This window comes from Crotalus tigris, unplaced genomic scaffold, assembly GCF_016545835.1.
Source record: "Crotalus tigris isolate CLP2741 ecotype Arizona unplaced genomic scaffold, ASM1654583v1 scf7180000017800.2534000, whole genome shotgun sequence".
Lineage (NCBI taxonomy): Eukaryota > Metazoa > Chordata > Lepidosauria > Squamata > Viperidae > Crotalus > Crotalus tigris.
Genome location: NW_024096645.1, coordinates 587,617 through 613,319, shown reverse-complemented (window position 1 = coordinate 613,319; position 25,703 = coordinate 587,617). Strand labels below are relative to the sequence as shown.

The window sequence follows — 25,703 nt, the reverse complement described above, 5'->3', positions numbered from 1 at the left end:
AACATGAATTTGGGGAAACCCTGAGAGACAGTGGGGGGGAGCAACAGCGCCTGTCTGGTCCACAACTTAGCCACTGAACAACAAGATGCGTGGACTTTGTCAAAAGTAAGTCTTCATCCTGGTTAAATCCAAGCCGGGAATAAATAAGCAACATGGCGACTGCTTTGGGAAGAAAGTTACAGTTTATTGAAGAAGCAGGAAGATGGTCCTTGCAAGAAAGAGCAGAGGAGAGGAAAAGAAGAGTTGAGCACATGGGCACTAGGTTTTTATACCCTCTAACCTTGCTTGGAATAGTTTCCTGTTCCTGTGGCATGAACCTTGAGGCTATTTCTGAGTGTTTGTCTAGGCCTTGATATCTGTGGTTTAATCCTATTATCATATCCTGCTTCCCAGGTGATGGGGCTAATGACTCTTAAGAGTTTAGGTGGGACATGCAGATTTTCTCTTTGTCTTCTTGATTGCTCTGGCTTCAATTCTCTGATGGTTTTATATCTACATTTGTATGGGGCTAGCTCTTGCTTGGGGCAGAGAGATAGATTTGGGGCCAGGTTTGGTTTTAAAAAGTCCTTTTGAGGAAAAATATATTTTTCTGCCTTTTTAATATTTCCTTCTCTGGGCTAACTTCCCTCAATTTCAACAGTCAGAATCCCCTGGCCAGTTTTTGAAATCCAAACATGTTAAAATTGCCAAATTTGAGAAACACTGCACTGTATAGCAGGCCCTGCAGCGACTCGAACCTCTCCAAAAGAGAAGGTCGGGACGGGAGATTTTCAACTCTAGGCATGGACTGGCTGCTCGGTATGAGAGAATAGTCATACAACAACAGTACTCCCGCCTAGTACTGTATCTTTTGATCCCACAATCCATTGCCCGCGTTTTCAGTCTCTTTCCCCGCGCTAAACCACTACTCGCTTACTCACGTATCCCGGCATGCACCAGACCGGTAGCGTCGCCGTTGCGGCTCCTTTTCGTCACTTCTATTTCCTCCGAAGGCCCCATAATTCCACCCGTGCCGACACCTCCACCCCTCTCCCCGCCGCCCTAAAGCCGCAAAATGGCGGACACAATGAGCCGGAGTTGCCGCCGCCTTCTTCCCGCAGCTTGAGCGGAATCCGCCTGAGGGCAAAGTCGCTTCGGTCCTTCGCCTGCTCCGGCATTCTTCTCCCGCCATTCCCGTCCCTCCCCGCAGAGGTTAAGCCCCGCCCGACTCCGCTTTCCCCTCACCGTGGCCGGCGCCCAGGCCCCGCCGGCTGCTTTTCCCCGCGACGGCGGAGGCGGCATGAAGCTGACGGACAACGTGCTGCGGAGCTTCCGCGTGGCCAAGGTGTTCCGCGAGAACTCGGACAAGATCAACTGCTTCGATTTCAGCCCTAATGGCGAAACCGTCATCTCCAGCAGCGACGACGACTCCATCGTCCTCTACGACTGCCAGGAGGGAAAGTGAGTGCCCGGGAAAGGATGGGTGGGTGCGAGGAGCTCTTCGCGGGAAAAGAGGCCCGGGAGGGGGGACCCGAAACAGATAAAGCGGCTTTTGTTTTCATCGAAAGCCGAACCCACATAGCTGTTTTTTGTTTTTTTTTAAGAGCGGCTCTCGTGAACTTGTAAACGGTGGGATGGGAAGGGGGAGACGTTGCTTTAGGCGGATGCTCAGATGCATCTCTTGAGTTCGGCGGAGGCTTTGCGTTTCAGGGACAACAGCTGAAAAGTAGAAGAAACTACTAGGGACATTTAGTCCCTAATTGGACAAAGATGTGCGGTGAGCCTAAGTTAAACATAGGCTTTTTAAGTTGTTCACGTTTGTATTCCACTAAACTGTGATTTTAGTAATTCTAACCTAAAATGTATATTTTTAAATATATGAAAGGCCACCTCCGTTTAAAAACTATTATCCTTGTGGGTGCTGACGCTCTCCTTTCAGTTTGTATTGGCTTTTATTAAATCTTTCAGTTGTGCTCAACTTGTATATTGCCACAAATCTTGGTCAGTACTGTACTCTCAATTTCTCACCGTTTCAAGAAGTATTGTTTATTTTGTATTCACTTAGTAAAATGGGCAGTGTACACATTTGATAATCAAAAGTACACATTTGATAATCAAAAGTGTGTGATAGTATTATACTGGTGGGAAACCTAGGTAAGTATATTTATAGATTTAGTTTGAATAGTTTGAGGAACTATTCAAAAATGGGTTTGCCTTCAGATTAATATGAAATGGGCTTAACTATGAGGGGTACTTGGTGCTCTCTGAGCTTGGTTGTTTTCTTGCAGACATTTCATTACCCAAACTAGATAACATCATCAGTGCTACTAGTAAGGAATGGGGTTTGCTCTCAGTTTATATTCTAGTGCAGTGTTTCTCAACCTTGACAATTTTAAGGCATGTGGACTTCAACTCCCAGAATTCCACAGCCAGCAATGCTGGCTGTGGAATTCTGGGAGTTGTCGAAGTCCACATGCCTTAAAATTGTCAAGGTTGAGAAACACTGTTCTAGTGGTTTGCCCTGTCAGTGTTGGGGTAGGCAGCCTTGGCTCTTTTATGACTCGTGGACTTCAACTGGCTCAGGAATTCTGGGAGTTGAAGTCCACGAGTCATAAAAGAGCCGAGGTTGCCTACCCCGTCTTGGTGATTCTTTGGTTGGGCTGTTTATTGTTACCTTATTTGACAGTTTCTTGATTGGGATATTGTTTACTTCTTGAATGCAGATCTGATGTTAATCTATTCTCATCTGGATGTTGCTTACTAGTGAGGTTGTATTCTGGTCTTTATGTTTCAGTTTTTGCCTTGTCTCTTGAATGATATGTAGATGTTGTCTTTCTGTGTGCCTGTGATGGCCAGTTTTTCAGAGATCCAGGCTTCCAGAAATTCTCTAGCATTTCTGGACTTGTCTTGGTCTAGGATGGTCACAGTTTCCCAGTTGAAACTGTGGTTAAGTCTGTTCATAGGTTGTGTTTTTGGTGTTCATGGATGCATTTTGCTAGTCTTTTGCTATCCCAGTTTGGGTAAGGAAATGTCTGCCAGAAAACAGCTAAGCTCAGAAGGCACCAAGGACCTCTCATTTCAACCCTGAGCTACAAATATTCTCCTTTATGAGCTTAGCTAATTTAGTAATTACACCAGGCAATTATTTATTTGCTAAGTGACCATATTTTCACTACTGTAAACCAATGGAAATGAAATTGTGGCTGTAATTTCCTCAAGAACTGTCCTATATTTATTTTTCTGTATATCTGGGAACTCAATGATTTGGGGATCATTATTGCAAATGCAGTTTCATATTAGCAGATTTTAATGAAGTGGCTAGTGAAGTTGGAGATAGATATCATCTGTTTCTTATAATTAGACATACAGTTTACATTTGCTATAAACTATGTGTTATCTTGTCCCAAATCCAAAACTTTATCTGGCAGTAAAGTATTCGACTTTCACGCTTGCCAGGCATTCTTCAATTTTTGAGTTTGAGACTGACTTCTGAGTTTCTTAAGTAAGAATAAACAAATTTGTTAAATCTTCAAACTTGTAATGAACTGCTAATTCTTATTTAGATAGTTACTGTATCCTCTCAAGTAAATGTTATTGTTAATTAGTTTGAATGCATTTTAACATATATAATGAAAAGCAGACCAGTTGAATATTGGGGAAAATATCCAGAAATCTTTTATAGGTTAACTTTCAAGATTTCATTACCTTTTTATTAATTTAGATGGCTTAAAATCTAGAATAATGGGAGTGGTGGGATTTGGTAATTGTTTTATCTGCACCAGTTTATACTCTTAAATGGGGTTTTGGATAGCTTGCAGAGAAAAAGATATGTTTTTCACCTTTCAGCCAAGAAAAATAGCTTCACTTCAGCTACTTTTCTGGTAACAGGAACAAATATTTCTTGCCAGGCACTAAGATCCATACAGTTCCTATCACTTTGACCTTCGAAAAAGCTTTAAAAAACTGGCTTTTCTCCCAAGCATTGTGATGAGGTAAGGCTGGAGCCCTGGGATTCTGACTGTTTGTGTATTAGGGAGTACTGCTTAGGGCGCCAAAGAGCTGTTTTGTGGATGCTGGTTTTCATTGCTTCTTTTATCTTTTTATTGCTGTTGGAATGAACTGCCCATAGTTATTGCTCTTAGGACAAGCAGGCATATGCTTCATAAATAAATACATAAATACCATCTTAGAACTGAAACCTTGTGCAAACATACTATCAATACTAACCACATTGTTATCCCTCTTCATTATCGCTGTTGTTACTGTTCTTAGATTTTAATAATCTTTATTTAACCTCTGTTAATTCTGCATGGATATTTTGGAAGCCTCTTTGATGATTATTTAACTTATATTTTGAATAAATTGAGTCTAGTTGAAAAAGTATGTTTTAGATTCTCAAATGTTTGCACTTTTCTAGTATTGTATTTTAAAAAAGAATATATAGTGGAATCTCAACTGGTTTGTGTTTCCAGAGTAATTCTCTTTTCCTTCAGTTCTGTGCTTATTCATACTTTTTTGCCAGATATGTTTGTTTTTCTTTTTAAAAAATCAGCACCTCAATTGTTTCAGTATTCCTCATTACAGATTTTCTTTTTTTTTTTAATCAATTTATAGGAAACATTTTCAGATTATTCTTAAATAAATTATAAAAAGTGATATAAGCTTAAGTGAAATAGCAAAGGAAAAAACCCTTGTGAACTTATTAAATTAGCTTTTTATAAAACAGACTTTACATAATTATCAGGATCCTATTGGATCCCCTATTGATTGTTTTGGGTGGAGGCATAATTTCCAAGAGAGCAAACGGATCTTTTATTTTTGCTTTCTATGTATAGTGATGATAACACATCCTTATATTTCATTATAGTATAGTGTTTCTCCCTAAGTGTAGCACAAGAGATTTCATTAATTCGTTTTAGTTAAAATTGCATCCTGATTTATTTATTTATATTTCATATTTCTAAACTGCTCCTCTCCCTCAAAGCGGGGCAACAGAGATTATAATTCAATAATAACATTACCAGTATGGTTAGAAATAAAATACAATTAGTCCTGGATTTTATTTCATATTTAAATGTTTCATGAAATGTTATCATTAAAGTGACCAGCATTTTCCAAGTTAGACTATATCAAAGACCCTGATATAGTTCCCTAAATATTTAGGTTAAAAAGAGGGGTGCTTCCAGTTCTTCTGCTATTTGCTGAAAGCTAATAATAAAAAACAACATAATTCTTTCATTTGTGTCTGTAGCACCCCCATGCCTTGCAAAGTATTACATCTAGACTTGGAGTTTTTGACATGAAAGGACTAAATTTAAATTTTCCCTTAATTGTGATGCTCATAATTTTTTGGCTAACTGATGAACTTGATTTAATGGTTAAAAATCTCTAACAGTCATCTTGCAAAATTACAACACTGCTATTAACTGAAATAATAAGAAGAGGAGGAGGAGGTTGGAAGGGACCTTGGAGGTCTTCTAGTCAACGCCTTGCTCAGGCAGGAAACCCTATTCCATTTCAGACAAATGGTTGTCCGATCTCTTAAAAACTTCCAGTGTTGGAGCATTCACAAATTCTGGAGGCAGGTTGTTCCACTGATTAATTGTTCTGACTATCAGGAAATTTCTCCTTAGTTCTAGGTTGCTTCTCTCTTTGGTTAGTTTCCATCAGTTGCTTCTTGTCCTGCTTCAGGTGCTTTGAAGAATAGCTTGACCCCTCTTCTTTGTGGCAACCCCTGGGATATTGGAACATGCTATCATGTCACCCCTAGTCCTTCTCTTCATTAAACTAGACATACCCAATTCCAGCAACCGCTCAGTCCCCTAATCATCTTTGTTGCTCTTCTCTGTATTCTTTCTAAAGTCTCAAAATCTTTTTTACATCGTGGTGACCAAAAGTGGATGCAGTATCCAAGTGTGGCATTACCAGGGTGTTATAAAGTGATATTAACAATTCACATGATCTTGATTCTATCCCTTTGTTAATGCAGCCTAGCAATGTGTTGGCTTTTGTGACAGCTGCAGCACACTGCTGACTCATATTTAAGTGATTGTTCACTAGACTCCGAGATCCCTCTCACAGTTACTACTAATGAGCAAGGTAGCACCTATACTAGAGGTCCCCAACCTTTTGAGCATCAGGGACTGTGCTATCAAGATCCTCCCGTATCTTGAGCCTATCTTCTGGAGTCTTGTTCAGGCTGACTAAAGAGTTCACATATATTTATATACATGCTAATGTCTGATTTGACTTGGTCATCTAATGTTTTAATAGTTTTCTTTTTTTTATGTTAACCCAAAAGTAGTTTTGCTGAGGAAACTCCAAATCACTAAATGTAAACATATCTTAGTTGCACACAGTAGCAATATAATGAAAATGTCAACACTATCAACATTGGATGTTTTTACTTTGACAATAGTTAGAGATGCAATCATAAGAATTGGCCGGGCTGGAGAACTGGAGGGAGAGCCTGCATTTCAAACTAATTGGAGAATGTGATTTATGACTGTTAATTGGAGGAGGGAATTGTGCTTTGATACTATGTGCTCAGGGGAGGAGAATCCAGTTTTTGGCTTGGGCTGTGTTCGTGCTGAAGCTATGCTTCTCAAATTAAGATTCTTTAAGGTAAACAATGCCTCAAAGTTGTTTGAAGAGTTTCATCTGTCAGAACCATGACATTCAGGTTGTCAACAGCAGCAGTGCTGTTCTAACTACTAAGATACACCTTGGGTATCTTTTGAATTTTGATGCAGTACCAGTTATTTGCTCTTTACAATGTAAGGCACTTTTGAATGAAATGAAAAAAAAAGTAATTCTAATAAAGGGGATTGGATACTATGAATAACAGAGTTGGAAATGATATATAATATATAATATATATGCTTATAGTTATTCTGTCTTATGAGTTAACATTGTGTACAGCTAGTCCTTGACTTACAATCATTTGCTTAGTGATCGACCATTTGAAGTTACAACAGCACTGAAAAAAGTGACTTGTTGACCATATTTCACACTTATAAATATCGCAGCATCCCCCCTATCACATGATCAAAATTCAAATGCTTGGCATCTGGCATGTATTTACGACGGTTGCACTGTCCTGGGATCATGTGATCACTATTTGTAACCTTCTCAGCCAGCTTCTGAGAACACAGTCAGTGGGGGGAAGTCAGATTTGTTTACTGACCGCATGCTTCACTTCAAAACTGCACTGACAAAAAAGGCCATAAATGGGGCAAAACTCAGTTAACAACTGTCTTGATTAGCAGTGGAAATTTGGGGCTCAGTTGTAGCCATTAAGTCGAGGACTACCTGTATGGCAAAATGGAATTTCTCTATTCTGAATATAATAATTATTTTTTTCTCCCCCTTTGGCAGGCCCAAGAGAACACTTTATAGTAAAAAATATGGAGTTGATCTCATCAGATACACTCATGCGGCCAACACGGTTGTGTACAGTTCCAATAAAATAGATGGTGAGTGAGCCATTCTTCCTGATAGTTGTCTATGCATATTGGATGTTTAACACTTTAATAAGTATTGAAGACTTGAGAAGACTGATTTTGACTGAGGTTAAGAGTGTAATTCATTGAAGCCGTTAATTGATAATGTAATGTTTCTTAATTTTAAATCCTAATTCTAAAGTATGGCTTTTAAGGTAGTTTCCTGATCAGTTTTTGAATCAGAAGTAAATCAGAATGAAATGCAAGCATATACTAGCAATTTAATATCAGTTAAAAAGAAAGTGTTTTATTTGAACAATTAACAAAGTATTTGTCAAGGAATAAACCAGGCTTTTATTACTTTAACTTGCAAACAAGAGGAACAGACTTTCCTGCTTCCCCCTGATCGTTAGATGACAATAAATTATATATTAATTGGAACAGTGCATACCAGCAAAAAACACAAATCATTGTCCTTTATCAAATCAATAAAAGACCCGTGGACCCTCTTATCATTTAAGCAGTAATTTTGGCCCTTTCAAAGTTTCCCTCGAAAATCTTTGGGTTTCTGCAAGTTCTTTTGCCTAATTCAGCAATTTCTTCATTTACTCTGGAGACATTGCATGCCTTTCTTAGCAACCATAGACAACACATAAATGTCATTAAGGCTTAAAATCTTTTACATGTTCCTGTGAAGTCTGAAATCTCACCAAGTTAAAATTTTAACTTGAAAATCTCTGCATTTTTAAAGTTTACATCTAGCTGGCATGTCTTTTTCTTTCAGGACCTCCTTTTCATATGTTTCCTCCTGATTCTTTGATAACAATTACCGTATATGCCGGCGTACAAGGCGACCCGGCGTATAAGACGACCCCCATCTTTGTCGCCGAGTCGCATTCCTAAAATGTTGTCTTATATGCCGGAAACTACCAGTATTTCCGGTGTATAAGACAACTCGGCGTATAAGACGACCCCCGTCTTTGGCGCCAATTTTAATGCTTGCGGAAGTCGCCTTATACGCTGGCATATACGGTAGTTTTCCATGTCTTTTGCTTTTTCTAACTCCTTCACAGACAGTTTTTACATTTGGTTCAATGCAACCCTCAACTAATAGTTTAGGATTATTATTGAACAAATTTGTATTCTGCTAAAATCACAAAAGCGAGTGGCTTACCAAATACAGGGAGTTAAAATAAACATACGCCAATTAAACTCAGACCTAATTCATAACTTCAGGACCCAAAGGCCCTCTGGAAAAAAAATTTTCAGCTTTTTTCAGAAAGTGAACAGTGTTGGAGATGGAAAAATCTCCATTTGGAGGTCATTCCAGAAGGCCGGTCCCATCATGGAAAAACAATGCCTCTGGGCTTCTCCCCCCAACTTCCCCCAAATAGGAGACAAACAGCTGCTTCCAGCATGATTCGAAGTGCTGAGACCAACTCTAATGTGGAGATGCAGTCCAGGTGTCAATGCATAAAGGGCTTTATAGGTTAAAACTGGCACTTTAAATTGTTCCTGGAAGCTAATAGGAAACCAATTAGAGACCTAAAAAAACAAGTATAATTGGTTCACTCCTATAGGCACTTTATATTGCATCAGTTGAAGCTTCCAGATTGTCACCAAAGGCAGCCCTGTGTAGGGCACATTGCAGCAGTCTAATCAGGTGGTAATGAGGTCATGAGCTGTTGTAATCAGGTCTTTCTGTCTCATGTAAGGTCACAACTGCTGCACCAGCCAAAGATGGGCAAAGATCCTCCTGGCTGCAGCTTCCACCTGCAGATTAAACAAGAGAAACAAATCCAGGAGGATTCTCAAGTCACAGACTTCTTCCTGGGGCAATGCAACTCCATCCAGAGATAAAGAGAGTGTGGTGGAACCCCAGAATATAAACCGTATTGTAGCTCCATCTTGCTAGTATTTATTTAAGGTCTCTCGTACAGACCTACACTACTTCCAGGCACTGGGACAGAACTTTAACAATGTCTCTAGCCTATATCAAGACTGTGATGTACAATTAAATGTCATTGGTGTATTCTTGTCTCTTGTCAGAAATGCAGGAGCTAGAAAAGGGGTCATTATTAATTTAATATCTTTTTAAAAATAAAAACTTTAATAAAATATAGATTTATATAGTTCTAGCCCAGTAAATGGGCAATGTTAATGATAGAGAAATTTCTGACCAGCAAGTCAGTCCCAGAGGACACTGTAAAAGGTGGGTAATTGTTTGAACAGTACCACATTAGCAATGAATGTGTATTGATGCAGCCATATGGGTATTGGATGGAGCATTTTAATGCATCTTTATATGTAACTCATTATTGTGCTTAATCTACCTTATTTACTCTATGTTACTATTACTTTCCTGTTTGTATCACAAACTTGTGAGACTTAGAATCAGGGTCCAATCTGGGTTGATCACTGGGACCAGAGGTTTTGTCTTCCAAGAAGCTTCCTGAAGATGGACTGGTCCAGCACGAGTCCAAAAGCTTGGAAGACAAAACCTCTGAGGTCCCGGTGACCGACCCAGATTGGATCCTGCAACATTATCCTGGGACACGTCTGTTCACTGAGAATCAATTTCATATGCTGCAACGTGATGCAGGTGGAATAATCCCAATCAAATTCTTTGCTTTCTAAATGCTTGATGTTTAAAAAAAATATTTGAGAAGAGCATGTGTTGTGTTGTGTAATGTTATGTTTTATATTAATCACAGTGTTTAATACATAGTAATGGAAATATACATTCTTTTTTCCAGCTAAAAATTAGTGTGTCTGAATTATATCTTGAACCAGGTCTATTCATACCATCCTTTATGAAGAATTTTTGATTTTTTAGCTTTTCTTCTGCTTACTGCACAGTGCCTGGTTCCAGGCTGAGGTAGTAGTTTGTACAGTTTGAGGGTCTATGATACCACCCGGTACAGGAGATAACTGTACAGGCCACTGCCTTGCCTGGGGCAGAGCTTTACGACTCAAAGAAGAAATTTTCTGCCCATGTTTGTTTGGTGCCAGTGGAAAGCAAAAAATTGTCTCAAATGCTTGTATATGTTACAGATTTCCTTTGTAGCTCCTTTGTTTAGTGGAAGGCGGGCTCTTCAGACTTTTAGGTCTAATCTTGTTCATTCATGTTTCTCTGTAAAACTATTAGAATAAATGCTTGATGATTCATCAGAAAATTCTGGGGCAGATATACAAAAATTGCAGAAATATGAGCTTGCAGGCATAAATTGATATTTAGTTTATCTTTGAAGAAAGGAAAATTGACTTATTATCCTGTGGGGAAAGTATACTTAATCTGTTGTACCAGCTGACTTACATATACTTTGAGACTTAGTCACCTCCAGATAATGTTTTTTTAAGAAAGTCCTATTATTTAGCAGCCTTCCAATGCATTCATCCTTTATTTAACAGTCATCTGTATTTAAATTAGTTAAGAAATGCTGCAATAAAATATTACACATTATTCTTGATTTTATGTTCATGGTTTATATATATGCTATTAAATTCTTTCCTTTTACATTGTTTATCTGCTTTGAAATATAAGGTATAATCAGTGTTTCATATACAAACTTTTTATAGCAATTACTGAGCTAGAGATGAATTCTGGTTCTAGTAACTGAGAGGGACCTCGGAGTCCTAGAGGACAATCACTTAAATATGAGCCAGCAGTGTGCTGCACCTGGCAAAAAGGCCAACACAGTGCTGGGCTGCATTAACAGAGGGATAGAAGCAAGATCACGTGAAGTGTTAATACCACTTTACAATGCCTTGGTAGGGCCACACTTGGAATACTGCATCCAGTTTTGGTTACCACGATGTAAAAAAGATGTTGAGACTCTAGAAAGGTACAGAGAAGAGCAGGAAAGATGATTAGGGGATAGGAGGCTAAAACATATAAGGAACGGTTGCTGGAATTGGGTATGTCTAGTTTAACGAAGAGAAGGACAAAGGGGGACATGATAGCAGTGTTCCAATATCTCAGGGGCTGCCATAAAGAAGAGGGAATTAAGCTATTTTCCAAAGCACCTGAAGGCAAGACAAGAAGCAATGGATGGAAACTAACCAAAGAGAGAAGCAACCTAGAACTAAGGAAAAACTTCCTGACAGTTAGAACAATTAACCAGTGGAACAACCTGCCTCCAGAAGTGGTGAATGCTCCAACACTGGAAGTTTTTAAGAAGAGACTGGACAGCCATTTGTCTGAAATGGTATAGGGTTTCCTGCCTGAGCAGAGGGTTGGACTAGATGACCTCTAAGGTCCCTTCCAACTTTATTACTACTACTACTACCACTACTATCATCTGTGGATATAGAAATACTGTATGTATCTTTTTGAGCCAGATTCTTAACAGAAGGTTACACTTCGTGACTGTATTGTTTACACCCACAATAGCTGATTGAATTTACATATTCTATTTAGCCATGGTTTGTTTTTACTGATTTTATATCTGTTTAGTTCATATGAAATACCAAATCATATATATGAATTCATACAAAGTACTAAATCATTTTTTGTGTGTGTGTGAATTAAGAACTATGGTTCATGGCTGTGTGTGAACTTGGACACCATACTTAATTCCATTATTAAAATATGAGATGTGCAAACCTACTCAGCTAATATTAATAAAGTCTTACCCTAATAAGTAAGCTTCATTGGAGAGTCCTTTTGTATAATGTTTACCTTGTTGATGTTTCCATACAGATACTATCAGATACCTTTCTCTTCATGACAATAAATACATTAGATACTTTCCAGGACATAGCAAGAGGTAAGATGAGTAGAGTATAGCTTACAACAGTGGTTCTTAACCTTCCTAATGCCGCGACCCTTTAATACAGTTCCTCATGTTGTGGTGACCTCAACCATAAAATTATTTTCGTTGCTACTTCATAACTGTAATTTTGCTACTGTTATGAATTGTAATGTAAATATCTGATATGCAAGGTGTATTTTCATTGTTACGAACTGAACATAATTAAAACATAGTGATTAATCACAAAAACAATATAGCAATGCTCGCTGGAGAAGCTTACTCTTCCTTGCTCAAAAATGTTGGGAGGGAGGGAAGGGGAAGGAAGGAAGGAAGATTGTAGGGGAAAGGAAGGAGATGGAGAAGGAAGGAGATTGAAGGGGAAAGGAAGGAAGGAGAAAGAGATTGAAGGGGAAGGGATGGAGAATGGAGATGGAAGGAAAGAAGGAAGATTGAAGGGCAAAGGAAAGAGATGGACATGGAAGGAAGGAAGGAAGATTGAAGGGGAAAGGAAGGAGACTGAAGGGGAGAGGAAGGAAGGAAGATTGAAGGGGAAAGGAAGGAGATGGAGAAGGAAGGAGATTGAAGGGGAAGAGATGGAGAGAGATTGAAGGGGAAGAGATGGAGATGGAAGGAAGGAAGGAAGATTGAAGGGGAAAGGAAGGAGATAGAGAAGGAAGGACATTGAAGAGGGAAGGAAGGAGAGATTGAAGGGAAAGGGATGGAGATGGAAGGAAGGAAGATTGAAGGGGAAAGGAAGGAGATTGAGGGGGAAAGGAAGGAGAGATTGAAGGGGAAGGGAAGGAGATGGATAGATGGAAGGAAGAAAGGATTGATCTTTGGAGAGTCATGTTTTTCCAGATGAACTGCAACTCCCAGCATTCCCCACTCTTCCACAGTGCTTTTTAGGGCTGCTGGGGATGGTAGTCCAGTAAGATCTGGAGACACACACACATGCCCTTCGACGGTGAGGGAGGCGGGGCAGCCGGGCAACCAGGAGGCTTGGGGACCAGCTCAGTGCCTCAGCTCAGACAGCAGCAGCATGCAGCAGCAGTAGCGCGTTGCTAGAGCAGGGCGGGAAGAGAGGGGGCGGTGGTAAGTCATGAAAGCAGTGTCCACACGTTCAGGGTGCAAACGCCTTGGACGGTTTGGCTCCCCCACCCCTTTATTTACTGATCTGCCACAAGCTCGTGCAAACAAGCCCTGAGGAGTTCTGAAAGAGCGGTCGTTTAAAAAAAAAAAAAGCTTTAAGCAACGAGGCAGAAAGGGGAACTCGCTCACGGCTCTTTTTTTCCCCGGCTCTTTTTTTTCCCCTTTCTCGGCAACTGGGAAGGCAGCAGCCAGAGACGCCACTGCACAAAGGGAGGCGGAGAGAGGGGCGAGGGGGAAAACCTCACTCAACTTTCACCCTTATCAAACCCGGTTCCCTTCTGGTCGACACCCACCCGCCCCCTTCACCTCCCGCTACAGATCGACGCTACCCCTCGGGAGTATTTCACCAGCCTTTTTTTTTTTTTTACCTTGGCCCTGCGCTTCTCCTAGACAGAAGCCAGGCAAGAGGACCTGAAAGATGCCAAGCAGGAGGTTCATAGCTGTGGCGACGCAACAGTAGCTACTCTGTGATGGGTAGCGCAGCCCCGCCATGCTGCTGAGGCGGCTGCTTTCCTATCTGCCTGAGCTGGCTGGCAGAGCTAGCCTTGAGCAGAAATTCTCATTAGTGTCTCGGTTCCTAAGGCCATCGGAAATATGTGTTTTCCTATGGTCTTAGGCGACCCCTGTGAAAGCGTTTGACCCCCCCCCAAAAGGGTCGCGACCCACAGGTTGAGAACAGCTGGCTAACAATTTTATATTGCTATGACTATAGGAAGAAGTAAACATAAATAAGAGTAGTTATAACTAATCCACAATAGATTTTGTTCTGTTTTTACTTATGTTGCCTAAATTTTCAACTTTTTTCAAAGTATAAAATATTAGATATGGCATATGATGCAGACTGCTTTGGCTATATTATTTTTTTCTCTTCATTTCAGAGTTGTTGCTTTATCAATGTCTCCAGTAGATGATACCTTTATATCTGGCTCACTTGATAAGACTATCAGACTTTGGGATCTTCGGTCACCAAATTGCCAGGTAAACTTTTAAAGTCCACATGAAGTATGTTAATGCATGTCAAGTGTTGTGTAGATTTTGGATTACAGACTTTATTTCCTGTGCAGTGTAGTAGTACATATGAACAAAGTATACACCTCTTTATATAAAACCAACATATACCTGAAGCCTGGCAATGTTAAAATGTGCACTTTGTCTTAGGCGATTTTTGAAGAAAAACAGAAACAGTTTTGAATAATAGTTCAACAACAATTAAAAGGATTCAAATCAAAATGAGTCATAATGTCCAAAGTAAAGTATAACAAGTAGAAATTAATGACTGGAAGAAAAGGAGGAGGAGCTATCAAAATATAGATCAATCTGTCTCACTTGTTTGTGTATGTGTGTATCTTACCTATTTACCACATAACTGCTTATCTTATATTGAACTCTGAATGTCTCTGTGTGTATTCAAAATCTAGGGTCTGATGCATCCACAAGGAAAACCTGTATGCTCATTTGATCCAGAGGGGCTGATTTTTGCAGCTGGGGTCAATTCCGAAATGGTGAAACTTTATGATCTTCGGTCCTTTGATAAGGTAAGTAGTATGTAACGTTAAGGTGTAACCTCCTCATAAGATTTCTAAATATGGCATCTTTTTTGAGATGAGATTCCTGGGATCATAGATTTATATTCAGACATATAAAAGTAAAACACCGAACTTGGGATTTCTAGGAATTGAAGCTTAAATAACTTTATATGTATCCTTGGCAAGTTCTGTAGAAAATGAAAATTCCTTCCCACGTCAGACAGTCTGCCTAGTGCAGTATTTTTTTGCAAAATGATCTGAACATCTGGAATAGTTTTGCTGCATGCCAACATCTGTCTTTCTTTTTTGAAGGGTCCATTTGCTACCTTTAAGATGCAATATGATCGAACCTGTGAGTGGACTGGCCTGAAGTTCAGCAATGATGGAAAGCTTGTTCTTATTTCAACTAATGGAGGGATCATACGACTCATTGATGCCTTTAAAGGAGCAGTTCTTCACACATTTACAGTGAGGGATATTTCTATATATTCATACATGCTCTTCGTTTTGGATGTTCTTTAGAATTAAGACAAGATTTATGGAATATTGAGTTAGCAATTCAGTAGAAGACACTTTTATAGCTGAAAATAAGGGTACTGTATCCCTTATGTCAGTGATGGCGAACCTATGCACTTCGAGCCCTCTCTGTGGGCAGAGGCAGCACTTAGAGCCCTCTCTATGGGCACATGCGCTGTCGCCCCAGTCCTAGGCCTTCAGCTGGGTTTTATAAAACTTTTTCACTTTAGGCCTCCATCGCCATGTGCAAAAAAAAAAAAGTTCAATCAGTCAATTTCAACTTCTCATGGGAAAAAAAAAAGATTTTTGCAAAGTTGGAATTGATTGATTGAACTTTTTAGTCCCACCCAGTCTGCCGTTACCACAGCAGCCACGCCCACCCAATGGGCCACACCCACCCAGCACTTGACAATGCATAAGTGGGTTTTGTGTTGCAGTTTGGGCACTCAGTCTCTAAAAGGTTCACCATCACTGCCTTATGCAAAACTTAAGCCATTAAATTGGGATACCTGAGAGTAACTTTTTAATTGAAAGAAATCTACTGGAATAAATAGATGAAAAGATAATTGATAACGTGAAAAGCACTTTATGAAACTGTGCTTTAGATTGTGTTTTAGCACCCTCCCTTCCTCTTACACTCTTTTCAACCCATGGAGTTAAGAAATAAATTATTCTAAATTTCACAACCATTCATAGCTACAAGTATACATTCTCATTAGTCATGACAAGAAGAAAAGCTCCTGTCCTGTCCATTCTGGATTTTTAAATAGTCCAGAGTTGGTAACAATTTTTCTACTCTTCGATTTTTAAATTTTCCTAGGGGAAATTATAGATGGTGTCCTTGTAATGTTATTCGGAATTTCTTTTCCCCAGTTAAGGCCTAATTTGAGCACTAGAAACCAATAGAGTATGAGTTCTAAATCTCTCTTAGACATGAAAGCCAGCTGGATGACTGTGGGCCAGTCACTGTCTCTCTTATCCAGCTCACCTCACAAAACTCTTGTTGTAGGAAAAATAGGAGGCAACACTGTTACGAATGTTTGCTGCCCTCAATTGATCAATATAGAGAAGTGGGCAGTAGAAATTGCTGTCCTCAATTGATCAATATAGAGAAATGGGCAGTATGGTGATGATGATCTTCTGAGTGATGCCTCTTTCATTCTGTTATCAGCCATAACATCTTAGTTCCAGGTCTTTCCAAGACTAACCCTAAACTTAGATTAATGGGATAGCAATTGGTTTTACTAAATGTCTTTGATATTGTACACCACCTTTGTAAGGGAGATGGATGGTTAAGAAATATGTATAAATAAGTAATTTATTGCTTGAAATATCCTTAATGCATATGTAATTTACCTAATTTGCCATGGTTATTCCCATGTCTTAGAAGCACTATTTTGTGCTAAGGCTGTTGAAGAATTAAATCTTCTAGAATACAAGTGATAATGTGATAAACCTTTTTAAAAGCTTTCAGAAGACTTCTTCTCTGAAATGAAAGGACAATGCTTTGAAGGGGCTTCTTGGGCACCCTAGCGTTGCAAACCAATTTTTTGTTTGAGTTAAACTTTAACTTTTCTGTTAGATTTTATGCTGATAATCTTACTCTTTTTGTTATTGTTATTCAGTCGCTAAATGGCGTCTGACTCTTTGCAACCCCATGGACCATAGCATGCCATCTCCTTCTGTCCTCTACTGTCTTCCAGCGTTTGCTCAAATTCATGTTCATCTTACTCTTTTTTACAGGGATATAATAATAGCAAAGCTGTCACACTGGAAGCTTCATTCACCCCAGATTCTCAGTTTATAATGATTGGTAAGAGAATTATATTTCCTCTGTATATATTGATGCAGCGCCAATTATATAAAATAATTTCAGGGTCACTTCCATAAAGGTTCCAAGTGATTTGTACCTTTTGGGGAGGGTGTTTTTTTTTTAACTTGATGCTTCATTTTTGCTACAGTGTTTTATCTTATTGCTGTTTACTTGAGTTGCATATGAATCAATCTTGGATGAATCAATCCAGATTCTGTTGATTCTGGTTGACACTGCAGGATCAGAGGATGGGAAGATTCATGTCTGGAATGGAGAGACTGGAATGAAGGTAGCAGTGCTTGATGGGAAACACACAGGACCCATTACCTGTTTGCAATTCAACCCCAAGTTTATGACATTTGCCAGTGCGTGCTCCAATATGGTAAGCAAACCTAAGTTGATTCAAAATTTTAAGCAAATCAAGTCCTCCAGGATTGAGGGGTCCTTGGTGCTCTCTGAGCTTGGTTGTTTTCTTGCAGATGTTTCCTGACTCAACATCTGCAAGAAAACAACCAGGCTCAGAGAGCAACAAGGAACCCTCATTTCAACACTGTCTTACAAATATTCTCCTTTATTTGATACTTTCTGGATTGATTATACTTCAGTTAAAAAGATCAAGATATTATCAATAATATGTCACTACCATTTGTAATTCTTCTTAATTCTCTACATTATCTTGAAATTTTGAGAGCATATTATTAATGATCTCACAAAATGGCTACCATGGGGAGCTTGCCTATTTGTAAAAATGCTTCCAAATTAAAAACAATGCAGCAAAAACTTCCAGAGCAGGTACAATTACTCCCAAAATGTCTTTTTACCGGGAAGCAGTCAGGTGCATTTGTTTTCCACTAGTCTGTATACTCTTTGGCACGAGGCATCCAATATCTGGAGGCAAAATAGTAACCATCAAATACCTGAAATAATATTGAAGAAGGAATGGGCTTATTCTATATTGTCCCAGATGGAAAGACCAGAACAGGTTAAAACTAAAAGAAGGTAGTGTAGGTAAGCTAAATGACAGGAAGGACTTTCTGATTACACAGATTGTTAGCCGGTGGAACAGGTGGACACATGATATGGTAATTTTCCTTTCTGGAAGTTTTCTGTATAACTGTCAAAGAACCATTCTAGCAGATCTGCACTGGACAAGGGTTCAAATTGATGACCTCTAATGTCATGTACAACCTTATAATTCCATGGGTTATAACTATATGGATAACTCTAAGACAGTAGCAGAAAAGTGTAGAAAACTATCTAGTCAGCATCCATTTTTGGCAGCCCAAATATACTGCCTATATTCCACTTAATATTCCTAATCTTTTTTCTAGGCAGATAGAAACATTTTCAAACAAAGCCACTAGGCTGCAGTCATTTTTATTTTCTGAAAATTCCTTTTAGGCATATCTGCTAGTTGAATTTATTACTGCAACTAGAACATGGTGTGGATCTGGAGAAGTGGTCAAGTGGTGCTCATGGGATATCATCCTGCTACCTTGATTTACATACATTACTAAAATGCTGTTTCTCGAATATTTAAAAATGAAGCAAAATATAATTCCATTTTTCACACTGTCATAAATGTGTTATTTCTGTAAGGAAGCTGGAAGCTACTCCTCACCCCCCACCACAAGTCATATACAGGTTAAACAATAGACAATTATTTCCGTATACTTGGATAGATGGGTAGGCAGAACAATATTTATTTTTCTATTTAAATATTTAAAGAGTGGTAAAAAATACTCCCGATGATGACTATTCTGAGGCAAAACCTTCCTTTAGTATTATGTAAAAGCCCTGGTATATGGAAGGGTATCATTTTAATGGCCTAAGAATGGCCAGTCTAGTAATGTGGATTGAAATAGTTGAAATAGAAAATGTTTGGCACTCAGATTGATTTAAATAAACACCATTTATTTTTGTCCTATTTATATGCATTCTGTTTTCTGTATTATACTAAAATGATATACTGAATTTGATTTTGTGGTTGATCTTCTCCCAACATTCCTATTTAATAAAAACCAAAATAATTTATTTTAACATATATTTGGGTTGTATTAATGGATCACTTACATTCAGAATGTAATAGTGGTGTTAATGATAAAGATACTGTTCCATATATACATAATAATCTTCTAGCCTGTTTTTCTTCTGCCAAAAAGTTGCTTACAAATACACATTTACGAATACCCTCGTGCACTTCCACTTAGAGAATTCTACTGACACAATAAAACATAAGTAAATTAAAATGGTCTTTTCTCTCAATCTGAACTGTGTTATGTCACTTTGTGACAGATGAAGCTAAGCTGTTCACGAAGCTATTCCCCCTGCTTTACTGAACTAGTAGTGGCTGGAAAAAAATGTGTAGGTGCATTGTTTGAATCTTGTAGTATCGCATCAATCAGTCACATTGTAGTATCAGAAAAGTCAAGAGTGTTAAAGATAGTGCTACCTGAGAATATGTGAAGATTCTGACAAAGTAAAAACTGTGTATCGGGCATGTTTTTCAGTTCACTGATCTCTTGTCAAAACGCAAGATGTGTTACCTCTAAACTTCGCAGAGCTGAATTTCTAAAGGGCCATGAATGCTGGTTGTCCACCGCTGTAATATCCTACAGCAGTGATGGCGAACCTTTTAGAGACGGAGTGCCCAAAAACTGCCGCCGTCCCACCCCTCCCCCACCTGCCCGCAGGGCCACTCACCATCTCCATGGCCCGCCATATCGCCCAGGCAGCCCAGCAACGCCAAGGTGGCCATGCCCTCCACCCACACCCCGCAGCATCATCTGCACATGATGGGGTGCGAGGGCGGAGTCTAGTTCCCGCTGCCCAGCTGCCATGTCCTTGGCTGCGCTGCTCTGCGCGGGCCACGCTTGGGGATGACTCCTCTGGAGGGCCGCTGATGAGGGGGCCACTGGGGGAGGCAGGGCTTGGGCAACGGCATGCGTGCCCACAGAGAGGGCTCTGAGTGCCGCCTCTGGCATTCGTGCCATAGGTTTGCCACCACTGTCCTACAGCCTTGCCTGCAGGAAGTGCTAGCAACTTGGGTTACCTCTCTGATGCTGCTTCCCTATTAGTGATAGAGTACTAAAAATATTGTCTCTGCACAACTGCTGCATAAACATTTGGACAGCTGTTAAATAAAGGGCATAGGTGGCCATCACAACATAGCCAGGATTGCCTGCTGATGCTGTATGTTAGTTTTTGGCATTGTTTCAAGACAAACCTCCTTGAACATTAACATTATCCTCTCTTCTTTATTCAGGCCTTTTGGTTGCCAACTATAGATGACTAGTCTGAATTAACCACTTCCAATGGACAGTTTCCATACTGTATTGAAAGCAATGCAGTATTTATAAAGACAACTGCGAAAGTATTGGAATTATGTCACTTGGAGATGAATATTCCCACCTAGTACATTCTGCATATGTCTCCTTTTGTCAAGCTCTTTGCTGCATCTCCTACAAAGGATTTCTTCATGTGGCTATACAGTTCCTGTTCTGAAAATCTGAATATTTCTTCAGACATCAAATTGAAGCAGAACTATTACAGCTGAAATCAACTAGCAGCTTTGCTTTGGAGTACATTTGGAAAGAATTTTGCCAGTCCTTTGTCTTTGTGGCTGACTTTTAAACTCCCGGGATTTTGGACTTTGTTAAAAGTACAATTTCTAACATATTCTGTCCTGTTTGAAATATCAACAGTATCCATGCTATGTACTCTTGTGCTATGAAAAGATACTTTTGTGCCATACATACATACACACATACATGTATATAGAGATAGACAGAGAGATCAATATCAATTGCTACAGGAACATTGTTAAAGATGTTTACCCTTAAGTGCTCCAACAGGTTCTGAATCTGTAGGAAACTATTCTGATCCTCTTTGCCATGGGCAGCTTCTGAAACGAACAGATACTTGGTGTGTTTGGGTAGAATGCCGAGCGATATAGAAGTCTCAGATGGGCTGGATAGAAATGCACTTCCTGTATCTCTTCCTTCAGTGTATCTTTGCAGATTTTATAAATATAGGGAAGGGGAGAATGTGGAAGGGTCACTATTGTTTTTTACTAGCAGGTATTAAAAAGTAGTAATATTGGACCAACACAGTATTCTGGAATGAGTGTTAGTGTACTTGTCTTTCTCAGAGTATTCCAAGTTTCTGTTCTTCCAAGTATAAAACGTCATTCTACTGTTCACAATGCAAATAGTGCAGCTCCTCCCTCTGCCTACACAGGAGATCTCCATTCATTAAGCACTGGGATATTCGGTACATGGAAGTCGGCCTTTTTCATTAGCGGGTTGGATGAAATTGTACAATTACCAGCTGATCTCGTTTTTATTTCTGCTGTCACTGCAGTAGAATGAAGGGCCCTGCTTTAACTTTGTCTAAGCATCCTTTCCAAGAGAGCAGAAAACTTAAACTCACGTTCTTTTAACTTCCTAAGATTTTAATTTTATAATATTGATGCTGCATTTCCTATGTCAACGGTGTTGCCTCCGCTACCATAATCCGTCAGGACTTGGTAACAATCTGTACGCTTAAAAATGCATTTCAAAGAAGCATAATTTCAATGCTTCACGCTCTAGTTTTCTTAATATTAAAATGCTGCTGTATTTCCATCCATCAGAACATTTGGATAATATCAGCACCCTTCTTTACTACACTTGGTTTTGCTTGGAAGTGTTCAGATTCTATGGAAATGTTTGCATTATTGGTATTGAACTACAACCTCCATGGAGTTGTGATGCATAAGTCAGCCTGAGCAATATAATAAGGGAAGTTTGTTTGGGTGAATAAAAGAATGGGAGAGGGAATCTTCTAGCTGACATTAAGCTGACTGTTGGATTTGTATTTAAACTGGGTTTTGTGTTTATATCCCACAGTACGTTCCTGAGTCAGCGAACATCTAATAATATAGATAACTCGAGCTTAGGGAATGACTGTAGATATATCAATGTTCTACCTCTTGGCTTATTTGTGAAAGATTTTGCAGGCCAGTGAGCGGCAAATTTGGGACACAGGGAAGGATTGTTGTTCACAGTGCCCTTTGTGACAATTCATTACACAATACACTATATGTTCTTTTTTATGGCCAGTTCATCTAGTAAAATATAAATACCATTTAATCATCTTTAGACTTGTTTGTAATTTTAGCATCATTTCTTCACTGACACAAATCAATAGAAACATCTTTTTAAATCTTGAATACACTGCCTTTGACCTAGAACTGCTTTTCATTAAAATTAAATTGAGTAAAAGTTAATTTTTTACTGGGAGTTGATTGTGGGATCATTTTTTTTCCTTTAGAAATGTTATCATTTGCAATGTAGTCTGATTTCTTACATTATGCATTTTAATAACATACTGCTTTTTTACATCTGTATTTGCAGCTTGAATATTTTTTATAAATATTTCCAGTCAAGAATAAATTACAGTATTAGGTATAAGAGAGGATTGCTGTCCTGTATAAATTGATTTTTATTCCTTTTTATTTCATCTCTTAAGCATATCCTTGTGACAAAATACATTGGTTGGCTATTTTATTACTATTTTAAAAGCATAAATAAAATCTGAAGCAGCTCAAGATAGTAACATAAATATGCAATTGCATCCAGCCCATTTTCATAATTGTAACCCATTTGGATGTTGAAAATGCAGTGTTATATTTTGACTAGCTTGTGTATTTCCTTCTGTCTTAAATGTTTTTGGACAAAATACCATTTTTTAAAAAAAAATTGTCAATTTAGTATTAAGTGATTTCGCTAAATATACTGCCTAATTCCTCAAATGTTTTCTAAAGTACGTCTAGTGTAATTCTGCAGATTGCTCTAGTGATCCTCTCCTTCCTCTACTATTTTGGTGGCTGCCATTGTAATATTGTAATCCAAAAATGAAAGTGTCTCCATTGCAAGGGAGAAAGTAAAAGGAAAGTTACTTTTTTCAATTTTATTTTCCAGTGCCCTTTCCAATTTGTTCAAAAGCATTTTCACAAAATAATCAAATAACATCTCTTTTAAATTTTCTTAACATTAGTTCAATCTTATGCTTTTTTATCAAATGTTTTTAAATTTTAAATTTTCCTTTTGTAATCCACAAACGTTGATTCACCAAGTTGAATTCTCTTACCCTGCTGCTCCAAAAATCTCTATAGCTGTAAATTAATTACATCCAAGTTTTTAAGAAATTATTGCATCGCGGTTATGAGCTTGATTGAAATCCCTCAATTCCCAGCCACTTACTCATGGCCCAACAACCACCTTAGTTTCTGCAATCTATTCACAAGGAGTAGTAATCCAGAGTACAAGTGGGCGATCTCACAATTTCTTCTTTATCCAGAAAGCCTGTTGGGAAGTATTTATCTGACCGCCAATCTATGCTTCAGTGCCATCCCAGCGCCTTCAAGGATATTTAGTCCATCATGAATTTCTCATAACAAGATGTCAATGCTGCTAACATTCCAAAAGAAGCTCTTCACAAGAAGCATCAAGTTACACTATACAATGTGCAAATGACCAAATTAAGGGAATTAACAGCAGGTAAACATTATTGAATGTATTTTTCAATGACACGACTATAATTTCCAATGCAAAAGAACTTCAAGAATGTGTCAGTCTTCAGCTTAACAGTTAATTTCAAAAAATCCACAATAATTGGCATTTATACACTCCATAAACAAAAATATTTCTTATACCTCAGATCTTCCCCTTCAAATTTAGGCAACTGGGAATTAGCATATTAAATAATTAAAGCTACTCCATAATGATCATAGCCCTGCTTGGAATTTTTAAAAATATGATTTATGTAAACATTTTGAATGGTATAGCAGCAGCAAAGGTGTGCTTCCATAATTGATTTCAAACCCTCTCAAAAAATAAATGTTGACAAAATTCTAATTGGCAGAAACAAGTTTAATTTTGTTTTAAATCAACATATACCATAAAAAGAAACATGCCACAAAAAAAAGGGCATCTCTTAAAAATATAGTAAACAGTTGACTGGCATGAACCATGCCTTGAATTCTACCAAACAAAGGTCTGAAATATAAAATGCTCAGTGCTGGAATAAGTATCTCTTTTCTCCCCAATAGTTCGAATTAAGAATTTCAATAACTACCCAATTTGGAGGATGACGGTTTCAGAATTTATTCTACATATTTCAGTTCTAACTCTGTTGAGAGTTAAGGCACCAGGCTAGAAGGAATGAGACCGTGAATTCAAATCTCACCTCATAGGGTTGCTGTTGTGGGGAAAATGGAAAGAAGATGTGCTGGATAAGTTCGCTGCCTTGACTTATTTGTAAAAATAATGAAGATGGACTAGAAAAAACATACTTGAAATATATGATGGCAATATACGATGGACTAAAAGAAACTCAACTTAAGAGCGAGAGGAACAATTGGGTTTTATTTAGAAATAAAGATTAAATATTAAATTAAAATTAAAGGTATTTGCCAATCTCTATTGCGCATCAAGGATTTTTTATCAGTATTCATAAAGAAATTATATCTTAAAACTTTTACATCAGTGGCATCAAGCTCCTATATGTCTTCTCAACATTTAGTGAGATGCTGGTGAAGCTGACAGTCAAAGGGAACATTCTTCCATCTTTGGTGAGAATGCAATAAAGTACTGGAATTTTGGAAGAATGTGTTTAAAGAAATATATAACTAAACAAAAGATTCAATTGCTATGCATATTTGATGGCTAGATTAAGAAATCACAGAATAAAAAACATTAAATTTTTACCTATTGCAGCTCAATTGATTAGTTAAGCAATTTGGAATACCTGGAAAATAGTTCAATGGAGAGATGGAAAGATAACATCTGGTTATACCTTTATCTGAAAAAGTATCTGATAAAATCATTTCTGTGACAAGCCAAAGGAATGAAACTTTATAATGAATCGTGAAATGTCACTACTTACGTAAGACAATCATCCTGGAAATAGCTTATTTCAAAGACTGGGTATATTAAAATGTACCAGTACTATGTAATTTTTTAAAAATGCATTTAAAGCTAATAAATAAAAATGAAATGACCTTGCTATTGCAGACAAATGAGACCAATTGTGTTGTTGTGTATTTTATTGAAAATAAAATTATTTTATGATATTAAACACATTCTTTGCTATTAAGCCCATGCTTATACGATTACAATTTAATATGCACATGTTTTATATATAAATAAATAAAATCACACACATAAAATGCAAAGATAACCTGACCTACAGTAAAATCTTTCTCAAAAGCCCAAATCAGCATGTTGACTTGACAGATTCAGCCTGAAGTCATACAATGAAGGTAGTAACATTTTAATACTTCTTAATTTCTTGTACTTCTAATTTGTAAGCAACTTTAAGACCGATATTTTCTAATTGCTTTGTATTGCAATATGTTTTTCTTCCATTTTATGATATGTTTTGTATTGCTGAGGAAACTCTGGCTATTGCATAAAAGTTTAGGCCACAATACAAAAATTATCTCTTATGAAATAGATGTAAATTCCTATTAAATTCTTCA

General features: G+C 38.2%; 2 protein-coding genes across 5 annotated transcripts in view; one reads left to right on the top strand and one right to left on the bottom strand.

Moving 5' to 3' along the window:
* The window catches only part of GLYCTK (glycerate kinase), a 33,899-nt gene extending 32,693 nt beyond the window's left edge, over positions 1 to 1,206 (bottom strand). Inside the window, exon 1 of one of the 4 annotated variants that reach the window (XM_039342590.1) lies at positions 921 to 1,206. In XM_039342590.1, the coding sequence (XP_039198524.1) occupies positions 921 to 1,171 (251 nt within the window). In that variant the 5' untranslated portion in view covers positions 1,172 to 1,206. Of the gene's footprint in view, positions 1 to 916 lie in introns of all 4 variants that reach the window. The other 3 variants (XM_039342594.1, XM_039342593.1, XM_039342596.1) reach the window with 3 other exon arrangements.
* WDR82 (WD repeat domain 82) lies at positions 1,123 to 25,246 on the top strand. Its single transcript, XM_039342597.1, has 9 exons — positions 1,123 to 1,440; positions 7,357 to 7,454; positions 12,124 to 12,190; positions 14,203 to 14,302; positions 14,743 to 14,859; positions 15,163 to 15,318; positions 17,110 to 17,179; positions 17,419 to 17,561; positions 20,445 to 25,246. The coding sequence occupies exons 1-9, from the start codon at positions 1,280 to 1,282 to the stop codon at positions 20,472 to 20,474; spliced, it is 942 nt and encodes a 313-aa protein (XP_039198531.1). The 5' UTR covers positions 1,123 to 1,279; the 3' UTR covers positions 20,475 to 25,246.
* Positions 25,247 to 25,703: the final 457 nt, after the last annotated feature.